Genomic DNA, 18,856 nt, shown 5'->3' on the forward strand with positions numbered 1-18,856 from the left:
AGCATGATAGGAGAAAATTTTTTTAGTAAACTTCGTGGAACATGATTTTATGATAGGAGAAGTGGCTTTCCCGTACCCCTCTCTGGGAGGACTGATTTGAGAGTGACGGGCTTGTGTTTTTTGACTGATGGTTTCTTTTCAAAAATTCCAAAGCCCTTTTTCCATTTAATAAGTGGTGAAACTACTGCCGAGTTCTCTATCATTGCAGTTCTTGTTAATTTGCGTATTGCAGTAAATGGTTTGAACCCGGGGGTAACATGTGAAGGTGTAGTGTGATCGTCCGGGTGAGTGTAGTCCTGAGAAGGACTGTTGTCGGTGGCAGTGACTGACGTTTCGACAACCTGTGCGGAAGTCATCATCAGAGTCAAGTGAGTGATTGTTGACAACAATCACTCACTTGACTCTGATGATGACTTCCGCACAGGTTGTCGAAACGTCAGTCACTGCCACCGACAACAGTCCTTCTCAGGACTACACTCACCCGGACGATCACACTACACCTTCACATAATTTGCGTATGTTTAGAAAGAAATCGGAAGTGGGGAAAGTAACGAAAGGATTACGTGACATCTCTTAACTCCATATTTGGCTTGAAGTGTAAGCGAGGTTTACCTGGGTCTAGCTCTCGTCCGAGAAAGTTTGCACAAATATTGCCGATAGCTTAAAATTTATCAACAAATTATTCCGACGAAAGCGAACGATCACTTCTCCTTTATCAATCTCGTCTCAAGACATGGCATACTGAATGAGATAATCTCTCTATATTCTTTTGGGTGTTAATTTTTCGTGGAGTAAACATTCGACGAACAGGACAGTGGGAGCAAGAAGAAGATAAATTGTCAAAATTATGGCGAGGAAGTCTTTTATCACTTGATTGGTTCAACACCATAATTATAGGATATGGATCTTAACTCGAAGGTAGAATTTTTGAAATTTCATCAAGGATATGTACGAGGAGTGGCATTTTCGCCTGTGGTAAGAATTTAACTCAACTATTTGCTACTTATTGATAGTTAATGTGTGATGGTAGCATGCGCTTTACGATTGTTCAGTACAATCGTTGCTTATGACATACAGGAGTTCAATTCGGTATTTTGTCGTTATTTGAATACATAAGAAGTTGACACGTGTATGAGACAAAAAAAAATCTCTGTTTCCACTGAAGATTCGAAGCCTAAACTAATTTTTGATTGTAGATTACACCGTACGCCATACTGTGTTTTAGTTAATATGTCCTTTATTTTGCCTGACATGTTGGAAAAGACAACTTGAAGGTACAGATCAAATTAACACGTTTTGTTCTTCAGGATCGTTACTTATTTTGCTCTGGTGCGTATGATGGAAAAGTTAACGTCTACAGTGCAAAGAAATGCCATCTTTTGGGAAGTTATCCAGTGAGTATTTACAAAATAGACGCTGTTGATGATAATCATATGATTTTGGTTTTATTTGGTTCTTTCACTCCTACTTCAAGATCTTTCTCTTTAATGAAAACCAAAATTGATTACATATTTTATCTGAAATAATCCTCATGGAAAGAGAGCATGTGGTTGAACAGTACACTCTGAAAATTTTTAGGTCGATGGAACTCGTGTCATTGGAGAAAAAACAGTGTTCGCTATTTTAAGCCAAGAACTGATTAAAAATGAAATTCTCGTTACTTTATCAATACTATTTAGAGCAAGGAGGTTATGAGAAGGAAGAAAAATATCAACAAGGAAATACTGTTTGACTTAACCTGAAATTCTCAGAGCTAAAATTGAAAGAAACTTATGACTTACATAAGAGAGAATTGATGTTTTGATTCTTAGATGGAAAGGGTAAGATGTAGCCCATATGTATAGACATTTACATGACTAGAGGTATGGCTTACAGTTATTGTCTTTTAAATGCAGGCATATAGCTCCCTTTAACCTAGCAAGCCTGGGCTTACAAACTTTTCTGGGAAATACTTGACTTCCCCTACCTTCCCCGGCTGCACTATACCTACAAGGTATGGAACTGGGTTATAAACCAAAAATGACTTCCTATGCCCCTGAAACAGCTTTTTTTCAATTGAAAAAAAGAACAGAAAAAATATTTTTTGCTATAGCAACAGCTGGTTAGCTGAAATGTGATAAGGATTGTAACAAGATGGTTTAACATTAGGGTGGCTTCAAGGAGGAGTTTTAATCACCATGTCAAAGAGAATTAATTTTAGAAGTTACACAATCAAAGCAACCTGAACTGCATGTGCTAACTACATCTAGGGTATTGTGAGCTGTGTCAGACTGTTGGTATTGTCACAATGAGGTAGTGCTGTCCTTTTCCTCTATATTACAAATATTTGAGTATTTCATTTTTGGACTCCAGTTTGAGTAAGGTTATATTCAAAGACATTGAAAAACTGATCAAACTGTTAAATTGCCACATGTATACGTTGATGTGTAATTTACTCTAGCCGCAGTTGATGATAAAATAACAGAACACTATACCATGACAAAAACAATTGGGTCACATTTGAACTTAAATGTGTTTTGATGACGTTGTTGTATCACTTGATATCGCATTTCATTATCATTAAAAAATTGCAGGAAATAGATCTGGGTCATAAACACAAGCATTTTCTCAAGTACGAAGGCAATAGCTCTCTCTATGCCCTCCCCTCAAAAGATTCCTTTTGAAGTTAGATAATTATTTAAAAACTATGTAGTTAACAAAATAGATTCCAAAAAATTAATATTTTGCCAAAGATCCAGATGAAGTTAAAATGCAATAAGAACAAATCATTGGCATACGGGATGCAGCCCAGTGTGTCACAAATGTTCTAGCTATACATTTGATGTCATGTGATGTAATTTTCTGCTACCTTTTCTTGTACAGACCCACAGCAACATGGAATTAAATGTATTTATATGATATAGAAGCAAAATTTTGTCAACGTTTTACACCCTGACGTCAGTGCAAATTGTCCATATTGATCTCTATTTGTACTTACAAGGAGAATTTGTTTACTTTAACAATCGAGAACTGAAGCACGTGGGAAGTTTGGAGAGCATGAAAGATGCATGAGAGTTGCTTGTGGTGCAGCAGAGAGTAAATCTAGCTTCTTGAGTGCTCTCCAAACTTCCCAATACTTCAATTGAGTGCATGCATGGCTGACACATAACCAATTGTTTTATAACATTTTCAATGCTGTAGCTTATGTATAAAAGGCAGAAATTCCCTCTTCTACACTTCATTGCATTGTTTATTATGTTTTGAAAAAGTATTTCACTATACTTCAATGATCTAGCCCCAAATTGGTCAAAAACTGACAGATGAATTTATGCATAATAATATTATGAAAATCCATTCCCAAAGAAAAAGTAGGCAGATCTTCATCGGCTTGTTTATTTGTTGCTATAATTATGTTTAATTTAACTTTTTGCAGAAGTTTTTCCTTGTTTTTCAATGAAAAATGTTGAAGTCACTCACAAGAAAAAATATTTTTTCACAAAGCATTTGTTTGATGACATTATCAGCGTGTACAATGGGAAATTGAAGCACGCTCGCACAACTGAATTTGATTGCTGGAATTTACAAGCTATGTTATAAAATCAAGTTAGAGCTTCTTGACTTCATAATCATTTCCCTTAAGCTTATTCCCATGACTGTAGTGTTTTGTTCAGGGGTGACACTGCTTAATTGGAGAAATTGATTGCTTATCACTCTCAGGTGTGAGTGGTCCGAGTTTGAGCCCTGGCCATGGACATTGTGTTGTGTTCTTGGGAAAGGTGCTTTACTCTCACAGTGAGTGCCTCTCTTCACCCAGGAGTATAAAAATGGGTACTGGCAAATTTAATGCTGGGGGTATTTATTTAATCACTTTCATGAGAGTGTGGTGAGGGTCACACAACAGAGCGAGGCTCCAAATTAAGTGTGCCCAAAATCCCCATCCCACCCCAGGGGAGGACATCCATCACACAGTAATCTTGTGTGTGAGAAATTAACTTCTCCTACCCCTAACCCTGCAGGAGACGGGACCTCCATTTATTTGTCCCTATCCGAGACTGAGACTAGAGTATCAAACCATTTCTTGATGTTATAGAAAGGTAGCAAATTCTTCTCAATTATTTTAAGACCCTGAGTGTTGGTCCAGCCAGGGCTCGAACCCTCAAACTCCTGCACAACAGTCCGGTGCTCTATCCATTGAGCTAACCAGGAGGCGGTAACCCTGTGATAGACTAGCATTCCATCCAGGGGGGAGTAGAAATACTCCTAGTCGCTTCATGCTACAGAAACCAGATTTAAGTGTCAGCTCAAATGGGCCATTTGTCTTGTAAACCATCTTGACCTATAGTTACCATCTTTGAATCTGTCCTCAAGTATAATTTATTATCATAAATGAGAACCAATCAAAACTCATGAAACGTAATTCAGCTTGTTATTTAGAATTCATAATACCTTTCCTTTTGCTTTACTAGAGGTTCTTAACAAGTTGGTGGCTTTTATGGCTTACAGTTAAAATTTTGGCCATTTTACAGCTAATGGCATTGCATGATGATAGAAAAAATTTTTAAAGCTAAATTATTAACTTCTTTTACCACTAAAAGTTTTTATGTCTAACTTAACAGCAAAATTTTTGGCAGTTTTATAGCTAACGGTTAACCCTATTAAAATTCCCCTTACTATAGATCACACAATTTGGTTGAAAAAAAAAAAAAACCTGTTCGCTTTGTTAAATTCAAGATTCACTTTCAATTATACTCCTTTCCCAACTAATGAATCATCCTTTGAAAGTAACAGTTTCATTTTTTAGTTTCATTGTCAGTGTTTCTTTTGTTTTTCTCAGGTGACCACTCTGAGTCTTGCAAGGAACATTAAAGCTGTTAGATTTACAACTGATGGACATAAGGTAAGAAAAGATAACTTTTTTAAAAGAAAATTCTAAACATTCAAGGAGTGAACAAAACATGTTTTGTTCACTCCTTGAAGTGAAAGGTTGAAATTGTCTGAAGTAAGACATGTCAGTTTTATTTTGACATTTTTGACTCAGTGGTACTTTTTTTGGTGTTGGTAACTGTAAATGTGCTTGAAGGAAAGCATAATTAAGAATGGAAAAAATATGGCATGGAATGGAAAATAAAAAACTTCAAATATTTAGACTAAAATCTGTTAAGATGCACAATCCATATATCATGAGATTCATGAGCATCTGGCAGGCTTATTGGATCTGAATGTTACTGAGTAGACTTAATTATTACATTTTCATGTATTTTAATTTATTATTAATTTTTACAATCTTTGTTCTGTAATATTTTAATCTGTCAGATCTTAGCATCGACAAATGCCAGAAGACTGGTTGTTATGGATGTGGAAACAGGGGAGCAAATCGTATCTTATGATAACTGTAAGTATAATGCCTTCTCAGCTTTAGTTTTGTTATGCCACGTGATCTCTTTATACGGGTATTTTGGATTCGCACGTGGACTCCAGGCTGAACCGCTTTAGGACCGTGACAAAAATCTTTATGTAGCTAGAATTTAAGGAGGAACACGCTCGTGTTTTGTGTTGGAACCTAACAGTCTTTGATGGTCAGTATGGTTGGATTTTGATCGAACTGCTGTTGATCTTTAGTTCGTGTTTATCAAGTTATCGTCTATCAAGCCTTAAATAAATGGACCAGCCTGATTTTGTTAGACTTGTGGTTGCTTCACTACAGTTTTCTCGCATCTCTTTATTAATCAGTAAAGGCAGCCGCTACAGTAAGTTAAAAAGCAAGTGAGTTATTTTCCCACTGACAATACTTTGGCTAGGTGACAGAGCTAAATAATGTAAGTGCATACTCTTGGTTTTGCAGTGGAAAACGGATTGTTTTCTACACCATTTTTCTCTTACTGAACATTACCTCCAAAAACTTTGTACACCCCCTAAATTTTTTCAAAAATTTATTTTCTCCTTAAAAACTGCGGAAATAGGAAAATGCCTTTGAGGACAACAAATTGCCTCGATCGGTTTTAAATGTCAGCCCTTCTTATTTTTGTTTTCCACTAATTTTGTTAATTTTAGACCTCACACATTTGAGCCCGCATTGTTGACCACATACCCTCTGACCTAGCATTTCGTTATTCAGCCCTGTCAGGCTAGGCTGCATGTGATAGTCATCTTTTCTAGCAAACTTTACTTAACAAGTTGAAAGAAGTCAGAAACAATTTTACAATCACATATAAAGCTTGAAAGGTACCAAATGTAGCTTGTCAGCAGGCTGGCCCCAATGACCACTGCGGTTTCGGTATGAGCATTTCTTGGCCTGTGGGAAAGTATATTGTAAGAGACCTAGAGCAGCATGAACTGGCATGGGACTGCAAATGGTCAGTGGCGTTACATGTAGTGCCAGACCCCTGGCAAATCTCTCCCTATTGATTTTAAATGTTCGAGCATTATTTTGAGAAACATGCAACCTGCGATGTGAATGATAAACGCCTGCTTACAGCCTCCTTGCAGGGCTTCAACCTCAATTTTGAAAAGTCATTGTTTGATAAACTAGAGTCATGCATAATAGGATAGCCATTATTTTGGTGGAAAAAGAATAATTATGTTTTCAACTATGTGACGTACTTTTTGCAAAGGTATGCCTGATTGACTGTGTAACTTTAACTTTCAATCATGAAGTGCAGCTGCAATTAGCATGTCACAGCTTATGCACCAAACACCGGTCACCAAATTGGCTTCTTAAGCTGCAAAATCAAGAAAACATATTTCAACTAGCGGAAACTCCCAAAATTAATACAACCTGCTTGAGCAATTGACTCGTAGAACTCCATGAGTGAGAGGTTTTGCTCTCAGGTGTCAGCACTGCATATACTCATGTAATAAATTATATTTATTTATTTTTCTATTGATTTGTTTTAATTCACAAATTTAAACCGACTACACTGAGAAAGAGGTACTGCTTAATATTATTAATAATTATGTAAACTTAAGGTTTGAAGTTTTTTCCCAAAAATTTTAGTTGTTGTTTGCATTTCTGTTAATTTTTTCCCTCAGGTGTGTATAATGGTCCAGATCGAACTGGTTTAGCGGTGGATATCCAGGCAGGTCCTAACATTGCGGCATGCTGTTGTGTTAATGGACGTGGCTTGTCCATTTTTGACCTCAGAATGCCTCTGCCGTTGGATTTTATTTATGATGTAAGTTATTCTTTTCTAAGTACCATCCTTCTTGACAACAGAAGAAAAACCCAAAATTTTGTTAGACACAAAATAAATGAAACTATATACTAGGCATTTGGTTGGTTTTTGCTTTCTTGGAAGTCCCATGCCTGTGTTGACCTCAGCTGGATGTGGTCAGACAGACCAGTAACAGTATTCCTTGTGTATCCATTAGATATTTAGAATATTAATAGATCAATTAATTGATAACTAATAACAGTTGTTATTAATAATAATTATCAATAATTTATTATTAATAATTGATATTAATGATTTATTATTAATAATTGGTATTAATAATTAATACCATCAGCATTAGATATTTAGAAGGTGTGTAAAAGTAAGCATAAGCTGAGTTTTGATTCATTATCAAATTTTCCATATATATGGGCCACTGCTGGTGACTTCAAGCTACAGGAAATGGGCTAAGCTCTTAATCAGCATGCAGTACCAGTAATGGGCAACAAGGCTGCAATTAGACCTAACCCAATTTGCTTTCAAATATTTTTAATTTGGATCAAGATATATGGATATTTGTTTTAGTAATCAGTACACACGTTTTGCATGAATTGGGCAATGAAATATTTATCCCTTCTCTTTTTAGCTTCATAATAATGTCATTCGTGATGTGATGTTTCTTCATGAGAGCTGGCCATGGTGCAAAGGACAAAATGCCCTGTTATCAGTTGCTATTGATGGCACTGCAAAGGTACTAGAACTCAAATGCAGCCTGGAAATACTTGACTAGTTTGTGCTGAGAAAGACCTCCCATCTCTAGCTGGGGCTTTCTGGTAGTATTGTTAGGCACAGTCATGTCTTTATTAGGGCCGGGTTGTTTAAGGTACCTCTATTGTTCCTCTTGATGCAATGTATTTTCAAATTTCCATGACTTGTGCAATAGACCAAAACCATACAGCATTCAGTTGGATTTATTTAGAAGTGTGAAATTTCTCTTTGTTGTTTAATTTTGCAGAAGAAACTAGTAAACTGTTTGGTTGGGGAGAAAAAAACTATGAATTTCTATTGGGATGTTTTTGAATATGTATGTGCATATAGCAGTATTGATCTTGTAATGAATACTAGAAATAGTGAATGTTCTAAAATACTAAGAATAATTTGATTCCCCTATTCTTCCTTTAATCATTTTTATTATGATTGGCAGTAACATCGCAATCTGATTGGCCAATCTGTGATTGGTGATAAAAGTACAAACAATGTTGCTATGTCACAGCAATGTGTCATGCAGCGGTCACACATTGAAAGAGTTGTAAGTTTTGGTAGACACTGTTATCATGGTAAAAACCAAATCAAGAGTGGTCTAGCAATTTTTTAAGCCAGTACTGACTTATCTATAATCACGATGTTTATCATCACAGTTGTCAAAATTTGTTGTGGACTCACATGATAGCTGGTAGTGGTTGGTGAGACCACCGACTATACTAAACCACTGTTTATTTGTTAATTCTTCAGGTGTCAACAATAGATGGACGCACTCTACAAAGTACTGAGATAGGCTCCATGTTGAACACAGCTGCCCCCACACCAGAACCCTTTGGTTCAATGGCTGATGATGGATTCTATAGTAAGACAGTTTCTTGCTGCTTTACATCTTTTACCACAGGAGGGCCAACCTTCAGTTCATCAGATCTAAATGTCATTTTCTCCCAAGGGATGTTAATATTATTTCTCTGTTGATTGGTTCAGAGAATTTGGTGTTATTTCCACACAACATTTCCCTGGTTCGTAAGCAGATTTTAGTGTGCTTCCATTGGAAGTGTACCTGCGTTTTGGAAGCGTACCAGCATTTTGTCAAAATTCTGATAATTAATTTTCCCTCACCTAAAGGCTTGGGAAATTATCAGAATTTTGACAAAGCGCGCATGAAATTATTTCCTAATTTCACTCATCGCCATTTGATTACACAATAATTTTAAGGTCTGTCAACTGGTGATGGAAGGTTTTTTTTTTTTTTGTTCACATGTGGTCTTCATAAGATCATTTTTATTTGTAATTAGGAACTGAAGGGGTGTTAATGATAAAGCTGTAAGAAATTTTGATAGACTGGTGGATTCCCTCTCTAAATTTTCCCCTATATCCTGGTCTGTGAAAGACTGTACTGTCATGGAGCAGATTTTGATTGTGCATCACAAGCTTTTTAAAAAGCCAATCATACCTGTCTTTCAAAGCTGACTATACACTTTCCCTACAGCAAGAAATATTCATTACTTCTAAGATTATTCTGTATATTATATGTTTCAGATTTATTTTTTATTTGTAAAATTATTTCTGGATTTAGGTCTTATCATGTTTGGTGGTGAGTTTCTGACAAGTTTTGTCCCAGAGGTTGGAATCCAAGAGCGTATGCGAGAGCATGGAAAAGATGCACTATGGAAAATTAAGTATGAGTTGAAACAATTTGTATTGGTATACTTTTAAATTTGTTGAACTGTGTATGTTTGTTGTGCTGTATGTAGATTATGATTATTATTTAATTTAGTTAATAAAAAATATGGATTAAGACACGAAAAGACACCAGCTTTACTGTTTAATAACACTTTCACTTCCAAAGATCTCATTGGGGTCAGGTCTTTGTGTATGACTTGTGTATAAGTTGAGGGTGACTCTTGTGGGCTGATTTTTTGGTCTTAAATTCAAGGTCAACTTATACATGAGTAACACAGTTAATTATAGTTATTTGTATTTGATATTTAGTTTTAACTGAACAAGCTGCACTAAATTCATTATTTCCAACCTGTATTATTGTGATTTATATTTTTCAGGTACACTTCCAATGGAAGCACACTTTTCACTGCCTGTGATGGAGGAGTGATTAGAAAGTAAGGCTTCACATAATTATAGTTCAGTTACTACATTAAATTTTTGCTGTTATATTTTTTACCTTTATTTTTACCTTTATTTTTAGTAGGTATAGTGGATGGGGGAGGGGTGGGAGGGTGGTTGTTCAAGAGTTACCGCAGTAGTTTGCTTAACTTCTATGTCAAGAATCTGACTGGGACGTCAAATTGTGTTGTGTTCCTTGGCAAGACACTTGACACTTGTAGAATATTCAAATTTTAACAATCTGTTGTAGTTCTTGTAGTTCGCGGTTCGCTCAATCATTCGAGACAGAATAAAGGCTCGTTTCCAAAAAAACAACATTTAATAACAATAACATTACCATGCCATCTTAAAGGCGTGCTCATTCTTTTTTTTTTTTCTAACCACAATACATTGCGAACATAATCGTGACGCGATGTCACGACATGTGTAATGACATCCGCGTCAGACACTCTCAGTGCTTGTACCTCTGTCCACCCGGGATTATGACAATGGTCCAGTGAACTATTAGGGTTAACAATTTGGCTTCAATTCGTTGTTCACATCACTCTTTGTGCTATTTACACCTTTTTGTATTCCCCCTTTGAGATTATAGTTGTTGCATGTGTCCATCTGGGGTGGCTATGAGTGGTCAGCACACTCTCCCCCAGTTCAAAGGTCACAGGTTAAAGCCTGGCTGCATTGTTGTGTTGTGTGCTCCACTCCAGGAAGACTTTTTACTTTCACAGTGCTTGGACTCAGGAGTTTAACTAATGAACTGTCAGGGAAACTTGAGGATATAAATTATTCTGAGAGGGGGGAGGGGAGGTACGGCATTCAGGCATTCTCTTCAGTCACAATTATATCCTTAGTCATTAATTTTCATGCTCAAGGATTTGCTCTGCCGTCACAGAGAGAAGGGTTGTGAACAGACTTAATTTTCACCTTCAGGAAAATTGGGTAATCTCACTTGGTTGTCTGTCTAATTTTCTGAAGTATAATTATACTGTAACAATGACTGTTACTGACAGTACTGCAAACTGATATGTATTTTGTAGATACAGAAGATTCCCTGATCACCACGAGTTTGTAGAGGACCTCTTCTGCCATTCAGATGATGTAGAAGATATTGACATTTCACCTTACGATGAATGTATCCTTATGTTGTTGTTTTGAAGATGCATGACATAATTGTCTACCCTTTGCATTAATTTTGTTTCAGTTCATTTTCCAAGTTGTTTAAATATTTTTTTAATGGAGATCAGAGAGTTTGCTGGCTACAACATAGCCAAGCTAAATTTCGATTGTACAGGTTATTTTTCTGTACACATGTGAAGAGTATTTGGCAGGTTATGACAAAACACTGATCCCCATTCAATTATAATTATAACCCCCCCCCCCCCCCCCTTGACTCCTTTAACTGACTATATGTTACCTTTACCAACTCCCTTTAAAATTCACTGGAAATGATAACACAATTAAATTATAACAAAGAAACTTTATTATTTTGTAAAATTCCAAACTGGTAGAAGATACTCTCAACTTCCCTCAAGTTGTTCTTGCTGATTGTTCCATAGTTAACAAATGGTAAACACCACAGCGTACAGTATTGAGTTATGGATGCGCGCGGGAGGTTGCTAAGCACGAAAGAAGTGTAAGGGTCGCACGAGGCGATAGCCAAGAGCGACTCTAGCTTCTTGAGTGCTTAGCAAACCTCCCAAGTGCATCCTTAACTCAATAGTGTACGCTGTGGTGTTTACCATTATTTTGTTTTATAACATAACATTGATACACCGCAGCTACAGAGTTCCTTTTTATTTAACAAATCTTACGCAACCAGAAAATACAAACCCGTGCGGAAAAATTGTCTATGCATTTGCTCACATCAGCAGCGTACACCCATGGGCAAATGGGTGATGCTGAATTGACCAATCAGAGCACGTGCTTTACTTTGCTTATGTTATAAAATAAAATGGTGGACACTTGATAAGCTTGAGCATGACCTGAATGCTACTAGGTTACCAAACAACTTCCACTTTATTGCATTTCCATGTTAAAAGGATTGCTGTAATTGTGTTTACACTACATAATTCTCCAGGCAAACATTCTTTTCTTTCCTTAAGTTTGTAAAAGTGGATGACGAAGTTGATATTGTTTCCACACATTTTCCACTCATTTTTTCGGAAAAGAACTCTGATTAACACTTTTGATGAAACAAAACTGAGTTAAATCCTGGAGGTCATTGAAAATTACTTTAGGGTATCTTGAGAAAACCAAAACAATTAACAAGAAACATCTGGATTGAAAAAATGATTTCATGTTATTTAACGAGGAAAGTCTTGATCATAGGTCATGGAACACATTTGAAAAGGTGTGGAGGTCTTGGAAAGTCATAGAATTTTACACATTCAAACAAAGTGGAACCCAAGGGGTGAAGACTAATTTTAAAGAACAAAGTGTTATTTGTTAAAATAATATGCAGTTATTTTGTTTCCTTAATAACCCCACAGATTTAGTAACAGCGTCCAAGGACCACAGTGTGGGTGTGTTTAAACTTGGACCACCCAGTCATGGAGTCACAGAGTATGGGGAGATAAGGTAGCATTTGGAAAATGCTGCAGTGCACAGAGAAAACATTGCACTCAGGAAACAACTGATGATTTTCAGGAGGCTTTCAGCAAAGCGTATTCTGAGTCAAGGATTAATAGTACAGATTGGATGCTGAAAAGTTGTGTATTCAGTGGACTTAACTTGTAAGGAGGAATGAAGATAAAAGAGATAAACTAAGCTTGATAGTAAATTGTGGTGTTGGGTGATATAAATGCAGGTATCGCATGATGTGGCTCCAAATAAGAACTGCTCAATGGACAAGAAGCAATTTTTGGAGGAGGTTGAGCATGCGATGTCATGAATTAAGGAAACCGGGGTCTGAGTTATTGACAAAGAAGAAGGCTGAGACAGGTAACACAGACACCAGATTTGATAATTCATAATATCATGTGCAAATCAAAGTCAATAATTGTTTTATAATTATACTTTTTTTTAACGATCTATAAAAGAGACAACTCCCTGAGTTTGCAAGAGTTTGAGAACACTACACAGTCCGACAAGGGGCTTGGAAACTAAGCAGACTTTGAAATTGACATGGTAAATGCAATAGCTGATGCAGATATTGAGTTAATGTATCGACTTCACATGCTATTGTTTCACACGTTTTGTCCTTTCAACTCCTTGGATGGCCAGATATTTAGTCAGGTTGTTTACACATGCAAGGAAGAATTTAATTCCAAGCAGAGTTCAGGGTGAGATACAGTTGCACCACTTCCCCTGCTTTGAAAGGCTGCATGTACAATAAAAGCATGGTAAATATATTTGGTTCAAGGAGGGGCAACAGGGGTTTATTAAGACATGACAAAATGGAAATTGATAAGCGAAAAAAGGTCATGTTGGAGCAAAAATACATTTTAATGAGACGACTTGACCAGCACCAGCTGAAACACTTTTTTCAAGCCTTGCATAATATGTTCATCTACTCTTTCTTTAAAGGTTTTCTGCTCTTTTTAACTCCATCCCCTTCGTTTCCCTCAGCTAAATCTCATTATGTTGCTTAAATACCTGTGATTTTTGATTTTCTTACAGTCTTGACAATGATGTAAGAGATTAAGAGATTGGTAGGTCTGTGAACAGACTATCTTTGTCCAGGGGTATGGGGACTATCCTTCCCTCCTCTCCCCCCCCCCCTGCTTATGGTTATGATTATGGTTAATCATAATTGAATGCAAAATAAGTGGAGGTCGAGTTCTTGTGTAAATAGCCACGGAGCTTATTTAAATATTTGGTAAGAAGGAAACTTCTTTCAATGGCCTTATGTTGTCAAAGGAACAATTGATGTGTATGGCTGTATTCACAGCTTCTCTAGTCCAGAGAAGAATTTTAAGTTAAACCTTATACATAGAGACTGGCCAAGTTGAAAAACAGTTAACTTGAAAACCACCATTATCTTTGACAAGTAAATCTCTATCAACATGGCTGACTGGTCTTTACTGTTATAATCTTCTACATACAAGAGTTGTGACTAAGTTATTTGCTCACTGTACTCTACTCATGGATACTTCAACAAAACGTGAAAAAAAATCTCTACAGTTTTGGTAATAACATAGTCATTGCCCAAAAAAAAAACAAAAATACCCATAACTTAATTAGTTGCTTTGTGAATAGTGCTTCTTGTTTATTAAAGAAAAGACTGATGTTTTTAATGAAAAATGTCATTTGTTAATCTAGAGTTGGTCATAGAGAAATGATTTTTTGTCATTTACTGTTTAAACTCCATGAAAATTCATGTAACAACAACCTCTTTACAGGCCCCACTAGGTCCAGTTGGTGTCAAGTTTTGTTGACCCCCAAGAGTGACCTCACATTCACACCCCAGAATCACGAGAATAAAGGAAATGATCACCAACTTAAGAAGCTCTTGATTGTTAAACAAATTCTCCTTGTCAGCACCTTAGGAAATGTATAGAGAACAGTATGGAGAATGTGTACAGTAAACCTATGTTAGTGTGTGAAGGGTTCAGATTTTGAAAGTTGGGATGACAAAAGTTGGAAGAATATAAGATTTCAAATGCAATTTAAGTGGCAAACTGAGAGTCAAGGGGGTAGGGGTAAAATTGCTGGCCACTACCATTTTTGCAGTGGAAAAAAACGAAAACATGTAAGGGTTCTAAGGCACGCAAATATCTAGAATTCTTGCTGCTGGTGGAGTGGGTACATTAAGCTGAATCATGTAAGCCATGCAAGAACCACATCAAATTAATTAGATTTTACTGGGATTGTTTTCACAAGCTACACAAAACTTTGAAAATAAATAAACCCCTCTACTAATTCATGTGTACGACCCAGATTATAGACTAACTGTACGGCACTGGAGATATTAATAACCCGCAACTACATTATCCAGTGAAAAGGTAACGAGAGAACTCAAACTTGGAGAAACTTATCAGGTAGAATTGTTATCGTGACCTAACACCAAATTTTTATAGCTAATTCACAAGATGTTTAGCAGCTGGAGGGGAAGAAAGAACAATTAGAACTAGGCCGTTCTCAGCTGTTCCTGTGGATGTCACGCAACGCTCACCCAAAGTGTTACTGTGAAGACGACGGGCTCATTTCGCTTTCATGAAGCTTCGTATAAACTCTGCATGCTCCTTCGGAATAATATCTTCACCTTCAAGAATTTCGTTCAAGTAAACTTCGCTTGGACGAAGCCCTTGCTGAACAAACTGATCATTAGCTATATATGTATTAGCTGATACCAACTCACCAATCTTCTTCTCTACCGTAACAGTCACTCTTCGGAAACAATTCCCTTCCACAACATGCTCGCGATCCATACTGGCCATGCTTCCCTGTTCACAAACATATAAAGCTCCATGAACAACTGATCCTTCTTCGGGAACAATGTTTGCGTACCCATAACCGTCCTCTTTCCAGTTGGTACTAAATTCGAGCCGAAAACCTCGAAGAACAGCACTCTCACGCGAGAAAAACTTCGCGCCCCGTTCGGCCATTTTTCTTTCACTCAAGCTTGACGCGAAGCCGAAGTAGATCTCTTTCTCATCCATGACATTAATTTCTGCGATTCTTTGAGTTAGGATGTGAGAACTCTTCGAGTAAACGACGTTTTAACTCATGTGGTCCAGTAGATAGAATTTCTTTTGTGACTAATCGAAATACGATTGCGTGACACGACGTTTGCGAGAAACACGAGACAACTTCGCGAGAAATTTTCTTTGCTGATTTTCACGCGCGTTCGCGTTGCATGCTCCAACTTGCAAAACAAATTGCTATTCATCGTCCGGTGGGGGGGATGGGAGGGAAGTCATGGCTTTCAGAGGGAACGTAAGGGGGACAAGTCGTCCCTAACAGAGTATAAGACGGGGACTGTCATTTATTTTTTCAGGGGGGTCAGTATGATACTGCTGAGACTTATCAGAGATCAGATAAATTTCTTTTTTTTTTTTACTAAGCCAAAATCCTTCGACACCCCCCACCCCCTCCGCCGCTGCGGCGATAAATAATGACCGGTCTATAGAGATGATGAAGAATTAAGAATAAATGCATTAATTAGCAATGTTTCAATGGCTGCTGATTTTGATTTCGATTACTTGATCATAAAATTTAATTTAACGCCGTTCCTCCTTTTTTCAAACTTTTCAAATCATCAGCGTGTTCTACAAGAAGAATGTCCTCTCCCTCTAGCATTTCATTCCGATACGTCTCGCTGGGACCAGAGTTAATAGAGACGAAGCCCTGTTCTTATTATACGGTGGCCCACAAGTGCACACCGAATTCAAAACCTCTACGCCGAATTTCAAATGCCCACACCAAATTCAATTCAAATTGCTCACACCGAATTCATTTGGAATTCGGTGTGAGCAATTCGGCGTGGAGATTTAGAATTCGGCGTGGAGATTTAGAATTCGGTGTGGAGATTTAGAATTCGTTGTGGAGATTTAGAATTCGGTGTGGAGATTTAGAATTCGGTGTGGAGATTTAGAATTCGGTGTGGAGATTTAGAATTCGGTGTGAGCAATTTGAATTTGGTGTGGGCATTTGGAATTCGGCGTAGAGTTTTTGAATTCGGTGTGCACTTGTGGGCCACCGTATCATTATGACTTCTTCCTTCGCCTGATAAGTGGTTGCTTGTTCCACTTCACTAGTTTCTTTTTCAACTTGAACCTATTCTCCTTCCTTTTTCTCCCTCGACTTCATCCATATTAGCTATACCTTGCTTATCACAGGAGTACAGAGCTCCATACACCACTGAATTTTCGCCAGGGACAATATTTGCTCTTCCATAGCCATCTTCCTTCCAACTGAAGTTGAATTCAAGACGAAATCTTCGAAGCACAGCACCCTCGCACGGGTCGAACACCGCACCACGTCCGGCCATTCAGTCTTGAGCTCGAATTTGAGCCGTGAGCGAGGTACATCACTTTTCCCTCCATGCCGCTGAAAGCGAATCAAAAAGTTTAGACCAAGAGTCTGGTAGATTAGAACAAGTCACGGTCTACAAAGCCAGTTCTGTAATAGGAGAGGGTCGGTGAAAAAGAGAGAGATGTTAAATGCATTTAAATCTGCACAAGAGACCAATTGGGCGTGGCGTATGCTTTTTATTTGTTATTGTTGTAGACAAAAAGCACTCACTGGTCTTTTACATAGCTAGAAACCACCTCCCAGCATAAATCAAGAAGTTTGCTTCTTCACGACCGCGCTAAGTGCTGTTCTTAATCGCAGACTCAGCTGAGTAGCGAGTTCTTGAGCGAAGAACGGGGGGGGGAGAAGGTATCATCACATGGTCTTCAGGAGGAAAGGAGGGCCAATTAGCCGTCGCTAATAGAGTATAAAGGAAGGACTATAAAATACTTCACAGCTTGAGGGGGAGGAAGGAGGGGATAAAATAAATTTAATTGTGACACAACCAAAATTCCCCGACCCCTCCCCTGAGGCGTTAAATGATGACCGGGCCGAACTTTGTTCCAATGGTTGCTAATTTAAATTGATTTTACGATTTAATTCAAATGAATTGCTTCTTTCTTCAAACTTCTCAAATAGTCAGCGTATCCTATTGGTAGAATATCTTCTCTCCAACATTTCATTGAATTAAGTCTCACTCGGAAGAAGCCCTGCTTTTGTGAATTCTTCCCTTCCCTGATACGTAGTCGCTTGTACCATTTCATCACCTTCTTTCTCAACATAAACACTAGCTTAGCCTCTTCAATCTGTCGCCCTCGGCTTCATCCATATTAGCCATACCTTGCTTATTAGAGGAGTACAGAGCTCCATATACGACTGAATCTTCGTCCGGGACAATAGCTGTGTTGCTACATCCGTCGTCCTTCCAACTGAAGTTGAACTCAAGACGGACCAATACTCATGGTCCCCGGCCGGACCAATACTCATGGTCTTAAAATAAGTGAGGAGAATTTGCCACCTTTCTATAATCAAGAAATGGATATATATACATTTATTACACGACTCGGGCAGTCAAAGGGCCAATAACTAAAATCAACCAATCAAAATGCTCTATTGCCGGTCCAATATTCTCTAAGTATTGGACCGGGCACTGTCCCGAATGGTCCCGAATGATACCGCACTTGTGTCCCTTTGAACTTCAGTCGTATAATAAATCTCTTATTAACCAAGCTTGCACGGGACCGTACTGGAAGAATATCGGCCCTCGGTCTTTTTTGTACGGACCTCGCTGCGCTCGGCCCGTACTGCCAAGACCTCGGGCCGATATTCTCCCAGTACGGCCCTCGCGCTTGATTAATAAGATATATATATTCTAGTCTTCTCGGATAAGGACGAACAAACCGTAGGCCCCGTCTCCTGCAGAGTTAGGAGTAGGAGACGTTAATTTCCCACGCACGAGATTACTATGTGGTGGATGTCCTTCCCTGGTTGGGATGGGTGGGTGTTGGCCCTGAAAAGCCCCTCTGAGGAGTTGTCAATTAACCTAGGTATGTATGTATGTATGTATGTAAATCCTCGAGGCACAGCACCCTCGCGTTCTACCATTAACCTGGGGCTCAAATTTTAGCCGTGAGTGAAGTAGATCACTTTTCTCTTCATGTCATTCAAAGTTGTTGGGAAGTTTAGAAACAAGTAAACACGACTTCTGAATTCTTCTTGTAATTTGCGTGTTGGTTATTTTTGGTCACGGTCTACAAAGCTAGTTCGTAAAAGCAGCGAAAGAGTTGTTTGTGGCAAGTTTTGAATGAATTAAAACCTACAATTAGAGACCAAATGAGCGTGATTTTTTGTTAGTTTTTGTCTTGTTTGTTGTTGTAGACAAAGAGCACTCT

The 18,856-nt window shown here is 37.9% G+C and overlaps 2 protein-coding genes across 2 annotated transcripts; one reads left to right on the plus strand and one right to left on the minus strand.

The window, feature by feature from the left end:
- The first annotated feature begins 609 nt into the window (after positions 1-609).
- LOC111333807 (uncharacterized) lies at positions 610-14,252 on the plus strand. Its single transcript, XM_022939430.2, has 11 exons — positions 610-975; positions 1,308-1,394; positions 4,814-4,876; positions 5,293-5,371; positions 7,009-7,151; positions 7,777-7,881; positions 8,643-8,754; positions 9,469-9,571; positions 9,953-10,009; positions 11,048-11,142; positions 12,500-14,252. The coding sequence occupies exons 1-11, from the start codon at positions 901-903 to the stop codon at positions 12,589-12,591; spliced, it is 1,011 nt and encodes a 336-aa protein (XP_022795165.1). The 5' UTR covers positions 610-900; the 3' UTR covers positions 12,592-14,252.
- Positions 14,253-14,793: 541 nt separating this feature from the next.
- Positions 14,794-15,733, minus strand: LOC111333813 (uncharacterized). The gene has a single exon (XM_022939434.2). It carries the CDS (start codon positions 15,608-15,610, stop codon positions 15,152-15,154), a length of 459 nt encoding a protein of 152 aa, XP_022795169.2. The 5' UTR covers positions 15,611-15,733; the 3' UTR covers positions 14,794-15,151.
- Positions 15,734-18,856: the final 3,123 nt, after the last annotated feature.

The sequence above is a fragment of the Stylophora pistillata genome, chromosome 5 (genome assembly GCF_964205215.1).
Source record: "Stylophora pistillata chromosome 5, jaStyPist1.2, whole genome shotgun sequence".
NCBI lineage: Eukaryota > Metazoa > Cnidaria > Anthozoa > Scleractinia > Pocilloporidae > Stylophora > Stylophora pistillata.

Coding starts and splice junctions, on each gene's coding strand:
- LOC111333807 (XM_022939430.2), top strand. CDS start 901: ATGGATCTTAACTCGAAGGTAGAATTTTTGAAATTTCATCAAGGATAT. Junction 7,152..7,776: donor CGTTGGATTTTATTTATGAT/GTAAGTTATTCT, acceptor TTCTCTTTTTAG/CTTCATAATAATGTCATTCG. Junction 11,143..12,499: donor CATTTCACCTTACGATGAAT/GTATCCTTATGT, acceptor ATAACCCCACAG/ATTTAGTAACAGCGTCCAAG.
- LOC111333813 (XM_022939434.2), bottom strand. CDS start 15,610: ATGGATGAGAAAGAGATCTACTTCGGCTTCGCGTCAAGCTTGAGTGAA.